Source organism: Haliotis asinina, chromosome 16 (genome assembly GCF_037392515.1).
Source record: "Haliotis asinina isolate JCU_RB_2024 chromosome 16, JCU_Hal_asi_v2, whole genome shotgun sequence".
Lineage (NCBI taxonomy): Eukaryota > Metazoa > Mollusca > Gastropoda > Lepetellida > Haliotidae > Haliotis > Haliotis asinina.
The window spans coordinates 12,421,216-12,433,298 of NC_090295.1; the positions used below are offsets into that span (position 1 = coordinate 12,421,216).

The window sequence follows — 12,083 nt, forward strand, 5'->3', positions numbered from 1 at the left end:
TGTCTATTTTCTTTGAGTGTCAGTTAGAAGTGTTATAAACACCGGAGAGAGTTCTGATTACTCGCTTGATATGTGTTATTGTCCGTTTGGCTCAAAAGCGGACCGATGAATTGCAATCTACCTCGAAAACTAATAAACATAAAATAATTAATGAAAGGCCGATCATAAGCCAAACACCATACCAACTCTCTGAGGTTTTTGCAGAATTTTTATTCTAAAAACAAACTAAATAAAAGTTATTTAACAAATAATCATTAAAATATTGACGCAGTTCACTGCTTGTTACGAGGAAGTGCAGACAAAGGGACAGCCAGGTGTGCGAGCACGTGAACAAGTGCCGAAAAGTTATTTATTAATTAACCTGTGCGGTGCCGTCTTCATTCTTTATCAGACACCCGGTTCTCGCTTTCTACATCCATATAACTCCCTCCGTTGTCCAGTGAGCAATGTGTAAGCTTTGTCGATGTCGTGGCCTGGCAGGAATCGATTCTGGTACAACGATGATGATGATGATGATGATGATGATGATGGTGATGATGATGATGATAAACAATAATAAAAAAAATGAAAGACCACCCAACCTTAACGGAAGTAAAGCAGATCGAGCAATGCATTACTTTGTACCTCTTGACGCTCCCAAATTGCATCTTCATAAAGTCCAAATTTTGCTGGTGATACAAGTAACGCCTGATCAGTTTCGACTTTCTATTCACCTTTATTGACGATGAACATATATTTACATGTACGTGCACATGTCTCCAAGAATGTTTGTGTCCACATAATACGACGTATATATAAATAAACAATATTAAAAAAGAGACAATAAAACGTCAGGGCCAGGGCCCTTATTCTCGAAACTTTCGTAGCCATACCATTTCTTAACTTTGATCGTAGCCAATGTGTCAACAATGGACTTAAGATATTCGTAGGGGTGGGAACGTTTCGAGAATAGCTAGCTGGGGTTTGTGAGTTTTATCAGTCTACCAGTAATGTGACGAAACAAGACACCAAGCAGTTGGCCTATAAACTGTGGCAAGCATATGAGTGGATCACCTGGAATAAACAAACACCTCTGATATGAGTGGATCACCTGGAACAAACAAACACCTCTGATATGAGTGGATCACCTGGAACAAACAAACACCTCTGTTTAACATTACTGTTACGATTATCTACCTGTGGTAACATGGTAAAAACCCATACCTGTAAAGAGCATTTTACATTTTACTGGTGAATGTGTAGTACACATTGTTTAAGGTAACACGTTTAACGATTTCCTTGGAGAACGATTATCTCAACAACTTCTTGCGTATTATTTCATGAAAACGTCAGAAACATAATTATCAACTCCTTGGTATGTTATTAATAATCTTATCGACAAATCTTATCGAACAAAATCGACACATGACCTCAAACATGCATAGAAAAGAAGTTTTTCCTGAATTTGTACAAACCGATTTGATGCGTAAGCACAGTCTTTGTGAGTTTGTTATCTGCGGCACCAAAAATATTCTACGTATATGATGGCCGTCTATTAATGAACGACTCTGAACCAGTCAATCCAGTGATTAATATTACCATGGATCTACACAAAAGTGCTAACACGACTTGCACTGACCTTCGTCTCAAAACTTGACAACACGATAACGCACGTTGCTTCTTACAAAACATCATAATATTTTAATGTACACAACATTTACACACCGATATCAAGTACAATTTCCCAAAATTGCATACTGTTAATAAGAATCCGAAAAACTATTCATACATAATGTAACAAATCTATATTAAATAATACAACATAGATTAATGGTGATGAGTATATTTTTCACTGCTAAAAACATGTTTCAGTTTGAAATTTTCTCACAGCCAATACATTTATAGTTCTGGATACACAAATTTCAAAACAAATATGAAACAATACCCGTTTACAAATAACAAACACTGACGTGTTTCATGTAAAACCGCACAGTGGATTTCTTTGATGCTATATAGCTTATAAATCGAACGACATTTTTCAAAAGGATACATGTAGAAGTAAGTTGCGCATGAATGAAGGCCTGCATGACGTATGTTGCGATATTTGTTAGAATGGTTTCTGTTATTTACCATTAGTTCATGGTTGGCCGTTCTATTTATTTGAGACAGAAGTCCATATATATCAGAAAACATTTCTGATTAGTATCATACCTTTGGTCGGCATGTGTGTAAACCACTGGAAAAAAGAACGTAAACGCAAATGTTAGATGATGACTAAAAACCAACAGGAAATAGCTATTCAGTAGTGATAACTCTAATTCTGCTTTGGATTATTTTAAACGGCGTCTGTTAAGAAGTGTTTGCAATACTTTATTTTACTAGTTGGCAATCAGGGCCTGCTGACACCTGCAAGTTTTAAAATCTACAGGCCTATTTTGATAAAGTCAAACCAATAACGCAAAACAGACTACACTGTACACAGCTTTACACTGTTTGTAATGGAATGGCGTTTTATTTGTCAATGACTGGTGTTGACATTCCTATGCGCATAGCGCTGAAATGGTGGGAGGTGAAGTTATGGCACATGAAGGATCATGCATGATCCCCGAAAGTTATTAAGGAAAACAAATAAAACAAAAATAAAAAGAATAAATAAAAATAAACAGGGGAATGATTGCAGTTGAAAAAGCGACACATAATTTACTGAAGGCCACAAGGGCCTGCAAATATTAGAAACGGCCGGTCCAATACAATAATAACCGGCTTTGGGCCTCCTGGCGGCGGTTATTTCGGACGCTGCTGTTAAGCCGGGTAACGTTCTCATAACCCATGTAAATGTTTGGCCAAATCTAATTGATAGGCGTTCGTTTTCATTTGTCCAGTGAGTTTCCTTTTCGTTTGACCAGCGCGCACTATGTCCTGAGGTACTGTGAAGGAACGAACGATGGTAAGAGGTTCCTTGTGCATGTGTTGGGACATTCAGTGCTGTGTTTATGAGTCCTGATGCACATCCTGTCTCAACGTCGTCAGAAGGGTTTATGCTGGACCTCGACGTCTCCAGAAGCATCCACGCTCGACGTCTACTGCACCTTACACTGCACCCCTGGAGGACCTTCATCATCTGCGGAGAGAGGCCATACAAGGATTTCCAGTGTGCCCTCCATCTATAACTTCACATATATCCACGGAACTTACTGAAGGTTACACAACTGACATATTCTTCGCCTTCAAGACTGATTCAAAATGAGAACAAGAGGACATTCTAAAGCTACAGCATTAACATTTTAGCAATATTTTATGAATATTGTCTTTCACACGTTGAAATAACTAAATAAGAAAAAAATCAATCAGCAATACCAAAAGATAACCAAATACAAGAGAAAATAGCGTTGTACTAATATTATCTAAATCGTCTTTCCTTGCCTGTGAAGTTACAAGTTAATGGAAAAAGACACAAGACCCTTGCCACATGACCACAGGACATGTCTGCTTACCGTCGAGTCGAATGTACAATATTAACTGTATCGAATGTACAATACTGATTTATCGAATGTACAATACTGATTTATCGAATGTACAGTACTGACTGTATCAAATGTACAATACTGACTGTATCACGAGTGTTAGTACTTTGACGCCGTGTTCAGCAGTATTACAGCAGTCAGTTTGGACAAGACAACCCACAAATGAGAGCTTGGAATACGATGACAGAGCATGTATTTATGAATCACTATGAAATAGTGATGACACCAGGTGTTCGCGAAGAGGTGAGCGTGTCTTGCGTGTCCAAGTATTACTCGTCATGAACACAAAGACCCGCGCACATCAGTTCAAGGGGAACAACTCGTCACAGCATACATGTTATGGACGACAGCTTCAGGGGCGCGAGCAGTGTACTTTCGTTACACATTTTGGAAAATATGCAGCAATTTAGATCGGCTATCAAATGGCCATAAAATCATTGCACATCATCATCTTACCGTTCTATAATGCTGAGTAACTGCTTTATTTATTGAATGAGTATATCATGTCTAAGAAATGAAAGTGCATATTGTACCATGGAATTCTATTCCACAAATGTTTCTTATAAGGAAATCATAATTCCGCAAACGGAACATGTGCCATGTTCACTTCTATACTGAACAGCAACGAAGAAGCCACTTTGGTCTTTTTTCAAGTTTTCAAATAGGAGGCATGAACGCTTATTTTTATGAGATTTCATTTTTTTAAAAACTTTTTTGTTTCTTTGGCTGCTCAGAGTATTTAAGCGATATTCCAGTAGTACCAGCCATGGTAGCTACAGCTGTCACAACTTTTGAAATACAATCACGCTTGCTCGACTTCAGGAGAATCTGAGCAACAGGGAACCGATGACATGTGTCAACCAAGTCAGCGAGCCTGACCACCCGATCCCGTTAGTCATTACTTACAAGTTCAGTGGCCTTTTGTGGCAAGCATGGGTTGCTGAAGGCCTATTCTATCCTAGATCTACATGGGTCAAGTGCAAATAGAATATTGTTTACTCCGTTCCTCCACCTACCTTGTGTGATTCTCTGTACTGTTTGTACTGGGGTGTCACAAACAGGACACTTCGAACAGCCATCGGCGCACGGTTTGCACATCACTTTATGTGCGCATGGGACGAACTTAGCATCTGACGGACGTCTGAAGCACTTGCTGCAAGGAGTCGGGATGTCCAGCAGATTCAACCCACCTAACCCGTGTGCCAAGTTGTGTGATGAGTTGGTTGTAGTGGTGTTCAATGAGTCTTGACTGAAATAAGGAACGATACACACATTCGATATACAGGGAACATGGATGCAGGAACATTTCAATCATATAAACTGATTCTGGGCTAGACAAAAACAGTGGTTAATAATGTGAACAACAAAATTACCAACATCACCATTCTACGCATTTGGGGATATGATGAAACATGAGCATCCATCTTTGGGGCATCGCCGATATCTCCAGGGTATACGCTCCATTAAATCTTCACAATATCCTAGCTACATCTACGACTCAGACTGATGAATTTATTACCTGAGGCTACCTTTCCTGGCTTTTTGTCCAACCTACACTGGGAAAATGAGCATTCGAGGTCACAAATCACTTCTTAAATCATCTAATGTATTATATTTGGCAACACAAATCATGCACAAGGTCATCACAAGGTCATCTGAAACAGGCAGGAGTTATTGCACATATTTTTTTGTAAAACATGCGACCGCTATCTTTGTTGACACTGGGAAGGTCGATTGTAACAGTAGTTTGGCTTCAGTGAAAATTCGGAGGCAGCAAAGGGAGGTAATAAAAGTAGACGTAGAGCATCCGGTAATATTGGAGATTTATCGGAACGTATACCCTGGAGACATAGAGGATGTCTTCGGAGTCAGAAGACGATGACACACAATATCCCAAGTCACATATCTCAACTAACCGACGTTAAAAGGTCGGATCTAACAACAAACCGAGGACCTTCCTTTCCTGGGGCATTACCATGAACACTATATAACGAACAGTGTAAGAAACACAACTCTGGCTGTTTGTCATGTTTTCAAAAAGAGGACTAAAATATGAACGCTTACTTTCATGAGATTTCATTTTTTCGAAACTTGTGTTTCTCTATGGATGTGTTTCTTTTTCTGTTCAGTATACCATGAGAGGTTGTGGGCACATGCGTGACGGGCGATGATACTTACGAAAATGTCTTTTCAACAAATATGGTAACATTCGCTGTTTCAGATGTGTACCTTAGCTTTTTTATTGAGGAAAATATCATTTGCCTAGTGGCTAGCTAAGTGGTTAAAGCACTCGTTCTTCACGCCGAAGCTCCGGGTTTGATTCCCCACGCGTACGTTGTGCGAAGGCAATTTGTTGAGTCCGCCGTCGTGATACTGCTGGAATACTGCTAACAGCGGCGTAAAACTAAACTCATTCACCCATTTCAAATGGAAGGACTTGTACACACTTCTGATCAATGTATTTCTGGATTGCTTTCTTGACACCTCCGTTATTACACAGATCAAGGGCCGCCATTCCGAGTGCGTTTTTGGCCTTGTATGCAGCACCATTCTGAAGAAGCAGCCGTCCAACTCTGAAGAACTTCTCAGCCTCACTTGACGATATGGCACCCTAAAATAGTTATTTAAACGATTGACGCTGAAAAAGATTAAATTACCCTGAGAACAGTTGAGTTTGTATTGAGTTCTCAATATCTAACGAGAAGACAAGGTCATCAATATCTACAGCCACAGTGTTCTGTTCCTGTTTGGTTCCTGATGTTCCTAACTCCAACATAACGTTAACTTTACTTACTGAAAACACATGCCACATTTGGTTTTCCTATCTATAACGGCTCTTGAGAAAATCTCCTCCCATTGAGAAAACCATGCACTAAGTCAATAATGCATGACAAGGGCCATGATTCTCTAACAAATCGTAACACGGTTTCCGTTTGCGAACTCCATCAAGAGATTCATGTCACGAAAAACACAAACTCGCCAAATATGGTTTCCCTGTTTATAACGGTTTCTGAGAAAATCTGTCCCCATCATCTGGGAAGGGAGGGATGGACGGAGTTCAAACCAATATCTCCCTCTCACTTTGTGGCTGGGGAATATAGAAAGAAACAGTTGCACAACAAATGACTCGGCATATTTACCCTCTGGGACACATGAACACACATCGCATGTAGCGGCCTGTCGCCCAACTCATTTTCAGCATTGGGATCAGCACCTGAAGAGAAACGAACCTTAAAACGTTAGAGATTCACATGCAGTCAAATGATCAAAGGCCAAAATAACGAATGAGTGAGTGAGTTGGGTTTTATGGCGTCAAAGAACTGTTACAGTTTACCACTCGTGTTAGGGAAAGCGGGTCTCAGAAGTTTAACATGGAACAGTGGAACCAACGTGGATTGGTATGCTGTTGGCAACAACGTCAATAGGATACTGATTTGCCCAAGGCAAACAACTCTGCCAGCGAACGGTGGTGCCTAACGACTGCCCTTTTTCATTACCAACACCTTCCTATATTCTTTCCACCGTATAGTGAATGAAATAGAAAGTTACGATAATCAGTTACAATTAACAAATCTACAGATGTCTATTTATATAGTAACCTTTCTGAAGAAGGAGTTCCGCTGCCCTGTAATACGGTTGGCTGACAGCAATATGCAAAGGACTGAGGCCCTGTCGACCCTTCCGGTTAACGTCCGCTTTGCCCTGATAAGGACCGATCAAGGACGAGGAAAATGTCACAAAATATTGAAGGCAACATTATGAATCAGTGTTAGTGGGCAAAGAGTATAAACGAACAAGGAGCTTAAGGCGCCATTCCAAGTGGGTGGGTTATCGTTTTGGCAGCTTGGCTCCTGAGAGAATTTTCCCACAAAGAAACACATGTCATGCATGAGGTCTCACCTTACTGTTCACCTAGGTGTAAATGGGTACCCGGTGGGATAAGTCACAAGACTATTAACGTTCAAGCGGGCTGCGTGGGTTAATTGGGGTAACAATGCCCATTTGTTGAATGCGCCTAGAGTTCAGCGCCACATAAGTGGTCTTAGTAAAGCTGGGTATACAAACGTGTTTATGTGCTACCTTGTCAAGGAGCAGTCTGCCACATTCCACGTGATCGTTTGCTGCTGCGATGTGGAGAGCAGAGAAGGTGTCGTTGGCCATCAGATCATTTACAAATGACGTGTCTCTCTCAAGTATTTTTTCAACCGAGCTGAAAGCACAATATCAGATAATTATTTTCCCACGGTCAGTTTTCTTTTTCGTATGTAAAGTCGACATGCATGTTTTTAATAATGTATGATAAATTTGACTAATGGCTTAAGAGATAAGGTATATATATATATGTAATGTATACATGTTTATTCAGTAGAAGTGCAGATTGAAAACAAATAAATACGCAAAAGTTTCTGTTAGACTTTTAAGTACTTTTGATAATTTTTTTTAAATGTGCCGCCATAGGCAAACAGTGCAATAACTGACAACCCATCTGATAATACATTACTTCATGTCAGCGTTTACCTTGATTTCCAAGATATTTATTGTTACTGAATGCGTTATTTATTGTCATGAGTATAGCTGGCAATTTCGAATGTTTGTGAGTAATAAGAAGTAAGATTCTTCATGGATAACAACTTCAATTTCCAACACATATGATGCAGCATAATAAGGGGCGAAGGGGTAGCCTGGTGGCTAAAGCGTTCTCTCGTTACGCCGAAGACCCGGGTTCGATTGCCCACATGGGTACAGTGTCTGAAGCCTATTTCTCGTATACCCCGCTGTGATGTTGAATATTGCTAAAAGTGGCGTAAAACCAACCCACTCACTCACTCACATGTAACAAATAAACTGTTATCCATAAAGTATCTTTCTTCTCATGAGTATACCTGAGTTCAACACTGTGCTGTGAGCACACAACAGGCTTTGAGTGGTTTCTCTCCGAACTCGAAGTTTCAGATGGAAACGGGGGCAATAATCTAGGTTATATTGTACTGTGAAGCGTTTCAAGTCGGGGGTATCTAAAAACGTTTATATTTTTTTTTTAAAAAAATCTTTATTCCTCGCAATGGTCTCGGTACCTGCCATGTTTTGCTGGAATATTGCTAATGGCGGCATAAAACTCAGTCACTCACTCACTCTCACTTACGGCACAACGTCTTTGAGACATGCCCACTGCAGGGGGTTGAAGTCTTGTTCGTTATACTTTCGGAGATCGGTTCTTGGACATTCGATCAGCACCTCAGCACATTCGTGGTTCTTGATAAAGATCGCGTCATGGAGAGGGGTGTCGCCGGCCTTATCCTGAAAATCACACATAGTTTTGTCGTCTTCACCTAAGGCAGGGAGCCTGGAGGGCGAGAAGAAACTCCTCGAAAAGCCGCTGAACGTATGTCTCGGGTCGTTACGTAACCAGTGTAGCCAATATGGTGGCAGCTTAGTGAGCCCGGTTTATTTTCAACAGCTGATTAAGTTCACTGAGTGTTGTACCAACTGAAATCCTACCTGTAGGAGATAGGTTAACTATTTTGTCACTTCAGTTTAAGTCAAATAATTGGTATTAGTGTCCGTATTAGGACAGTAGATTTGTAGTAAAGTTTCAAGTCGGTATGTTATAGCTCACTGGCTTCTATTCTCGATTCACCGCGAAGACAGACTAAATGTTGCCTACAAAAACTTCTTTCACACATTCGTTTCATTTTTAGAAGGAAAACATACCTTTAGTTGAAAGGTATTTGCAAGTAGTGTGACAGTTTTATGACTTAAAATATTGTTAGGGTGTAATTGAGGTGTGTGAAAAATATGACATTTCGCCGATCTGTTCTGATCCGCCATTAAAATGCTATTCGCCGTTGTTACTTCTAGTTACTTCCTCCTAGTTACTTCCTCAAAAACATCTTTCACATACACCTATAATTAATATGAGGGGAATAAACTATCAGCTGAAATGTGTTTGCAAGTAATAGCGATAGTTTCATGACCTAAAAAGGAATGTTAGGGTGCATTTGAGGTGTGTGAAAAATGTGACTTATCGCCGATCTGCTCTGATCCGCCATCGAGATACTACACGCCGCTGTTTGAGTGTTTCTAGTTATTACTTCAAAAACATCTTTCACATACAACTTTAATTCTTATGAGGGGAATATACTATCATGTGGAATGTGTTTGCAAGTAATAGTAATAGTTTCATAATCTAAAAAAATGTTAGGGTGTATTTGAGGTGTGTGAAAACATGATGTATCGCCGATCTGATCTGATTCGCCATAGAAGCTAGAGGGTTATAGTTCCATAACTTCTTTCTTTCTTGATGATCTTATTATTTGACAAAACTGGAAAGGTGTTTTAGAACGTTTTGTGACAGTTTTACACATTATATTTGAGGGCAGTGTGACAGTGTCAGTTAACATTTTGTTAGTGTCCATTCCATTCCCCACATGCAATAAGATATCTGAATTAAACAAAAATGACTCAAAGTACATTTTTTAAAAGGACTGCTGATGTTAACACATGTTCTCGCGATACTTTTGCGTTCTTTGACATGTTTTGGGAGGGAAGGCAGCGGTGTATCATTTATTCTTTCATTCATTACATATGTACTTCTTTCTTTTATTCTTTTTCTTTATTTCTTTCATTTATTAACATAATTCTTGGTCTTAATTCTTACTATAATTCATTCATTGTAAAATTCCGACTGATACAATAAACTGGCTGAAGTTCTGTTAAACACAGCTGAAGTTGCGCTGGGAACGAGTCAAGTCACTGTGTGCCTTGGAGCATGACGAGGCACACGTTAGTTAGTACAAATGGTAAAGAAAGCAAGCGAGTGACCTATCCCTGTTGTAGAGTATCCCTGCCTAAAGGAACGAGTTTATGGATGTCGACTTCTTTATTTTCATGGACACCAAGCTTTCGGCAAGGGAAAGCACAGAACGTTGTGTATAGAATGAAAAGAAGTTATTCTCTAAGTCTCTCTAGACCAATGTTATTCTAACTCCTTTATCGGGTGAAAGAAAGACAAGGAAACGGACATCTACACAACTGGGAATGCCGAACTCATTTGATACTTCGTGGTAGTAATTCTGTATCTCGAAATACAATGAATCACGTATGATGTACGGAAATTACCGATGTTTTGCGAATGAAGTTCGATGGAAGGGACACAACTCTAAATCTGTTTCTTGTCGCCTGAAAAATCTAGGGAAAGTTTCTGTACCTTCTCAAACAATTCCAAATTAACATTGATGTGTTCGGTAAAATAAATACGCAGTTCACTGGTCCCGGACTCAGAAAACATAAAGAACCGAGGGTACATCAACCCATGTCGGCCTCCTGACCAGTAAACATTTTACATGTACATGTGGAACGACAATTGTGATAAGATAACAAGGGAATCAGTAGCTAATCAGCCTTACATTGGTTAGATGAACGGCCAAATCTGTTAAGTATTCTTCCACGTATAATACTAGGATATCTACCGTTACATTGACGTCCACACCAGCATCTACCAGCATTTTGAGGACGCGGGGGAGGTTGTTGTGCACAGCCAGATGGAGAGTTGTCTGCCCGTGCTGATGTCTGTGATGGATGTTGGCACCCTTCTCGATCAGCAAAGTCACAATGGTCTCCTTCTTCCTAAAAATGGAGCCGAGAAGCACCGGGTTAGAATACTGGCCTTCAGTAACATTGGCCTTCAGTAACATCTTGCTTGTCGTATGATGCGACTATCGGGATCGGGTGGTCAGGCTCGATGACATGGTTGACACATGTCATTGGCTCCCAGTTGTGCACATCGACCACATCGACCCTTATGATGTTGATCTCTGGATCGCCTGGTCCAGACTCGATCATTTACAGACAGACGCCACATAGCTGGAATGTTGCTGAGACCGGCGTAAAACTAAACTCACTCTCTCTTTCTATAAAAGATACAGTGGTATATTGCAGTGTTACAAGAATGAACGAGGGGATGTAATGCAGGAAACACCACTTTCAAGGCGAGAGTTTGACGAGTGGCCATTCTCGGTTGGTGGTGCTTGGACGCAATATGGTTTAGATTGTACCCACAAAAGGAGCAGTATTGTATCATACCAGACCACTGACGGACAGTTAATTATTTAACTAGATAGCACCATTTCACTGTTTCTATATATACTGGACAAAATAAGTTATATGTTGGATACTGGTATTTTTATGACTGATTTTTTATCAGTGTGTCTGTGAATAGTAATAGTGGATTTGTACATCCTAAGGAAACTTAGTCTACACTCCACCACTGAGTCTAACAAAACCCAGTAGAAGGTCGCGTCAGGTAACCTTTGAGCGACCAATGACCGTCCAATCAAACGCGAGACGGTTAATTAGATTTAACTAATCAGACAACGGCTACTATTTAGGGATCGGAGGGACTTTCAAAATATTCAGGTCACTGACACAGATCTCTCCACAAACAAAAATCCGCATATGACACAGTAATTTGACCTGCAGTATACACGCTTTGGGGTTTCTGTTGACATGGCTACCATTACTGAGGATAAGGTTGCTTAGACTGTGGATTTGTACTGCGATTTTTCCATAATTGGACAGTAT

At 40.1% G+C, this 12,083-nt stretch overlaps 1 protein-coding gene across 1 annotated transcript in view; it reads right to left on the minus strand.

Annotated features, from left to right (window-relative positions):
• Positions 1 to 691: 691 nt before the first annotated feature.
• LOC137267621 (uncharacterized) overlaps positions 692 to 12,083 on the minus strand; it is a 49,239-nt gene continuing 37,847 nt past the window's right edge. Inside the window, exons 32-39 of the mRNA XM_067802107.1 lie at positions 10,973 to 11,129; positions 8,647 to 8,801; positions 7,584 to 7,713; positions 7,103 to 7,205; positions 6,644 to 6,717; positions 5,951 to 6,114; positions 4,520 to 4,752; positions 692 to 3,100 (exon numbers count right to left, since the gene is read on the minus strand). Of these exons, the coding sequence (XP_067658208.1) occupies positions 3,060 to 3,100; positions 4,520 to 4,752; positions 5,951 to 6,114; positions 6,644 to 6,717; positions 7,103 to 7,205; positions 7,584 to 7,713; positions 8,647 to 8,801; positions 10,973 to 11,129 (1,057 nt within the window). The 3' untranslated portion in view covers positions 692 to 3,059. The remainder of the gene's footprint in view (positions 3,101 to 4,519; positions 4,753 to 5,950; positions 6,115 to 6,643; positions 6,718 to 7,102; positions 7,206 to 7,583; positions 7,714 to 8,646; positions 8,802 to 10,972; positions 11,130 to 12,083) is intronic.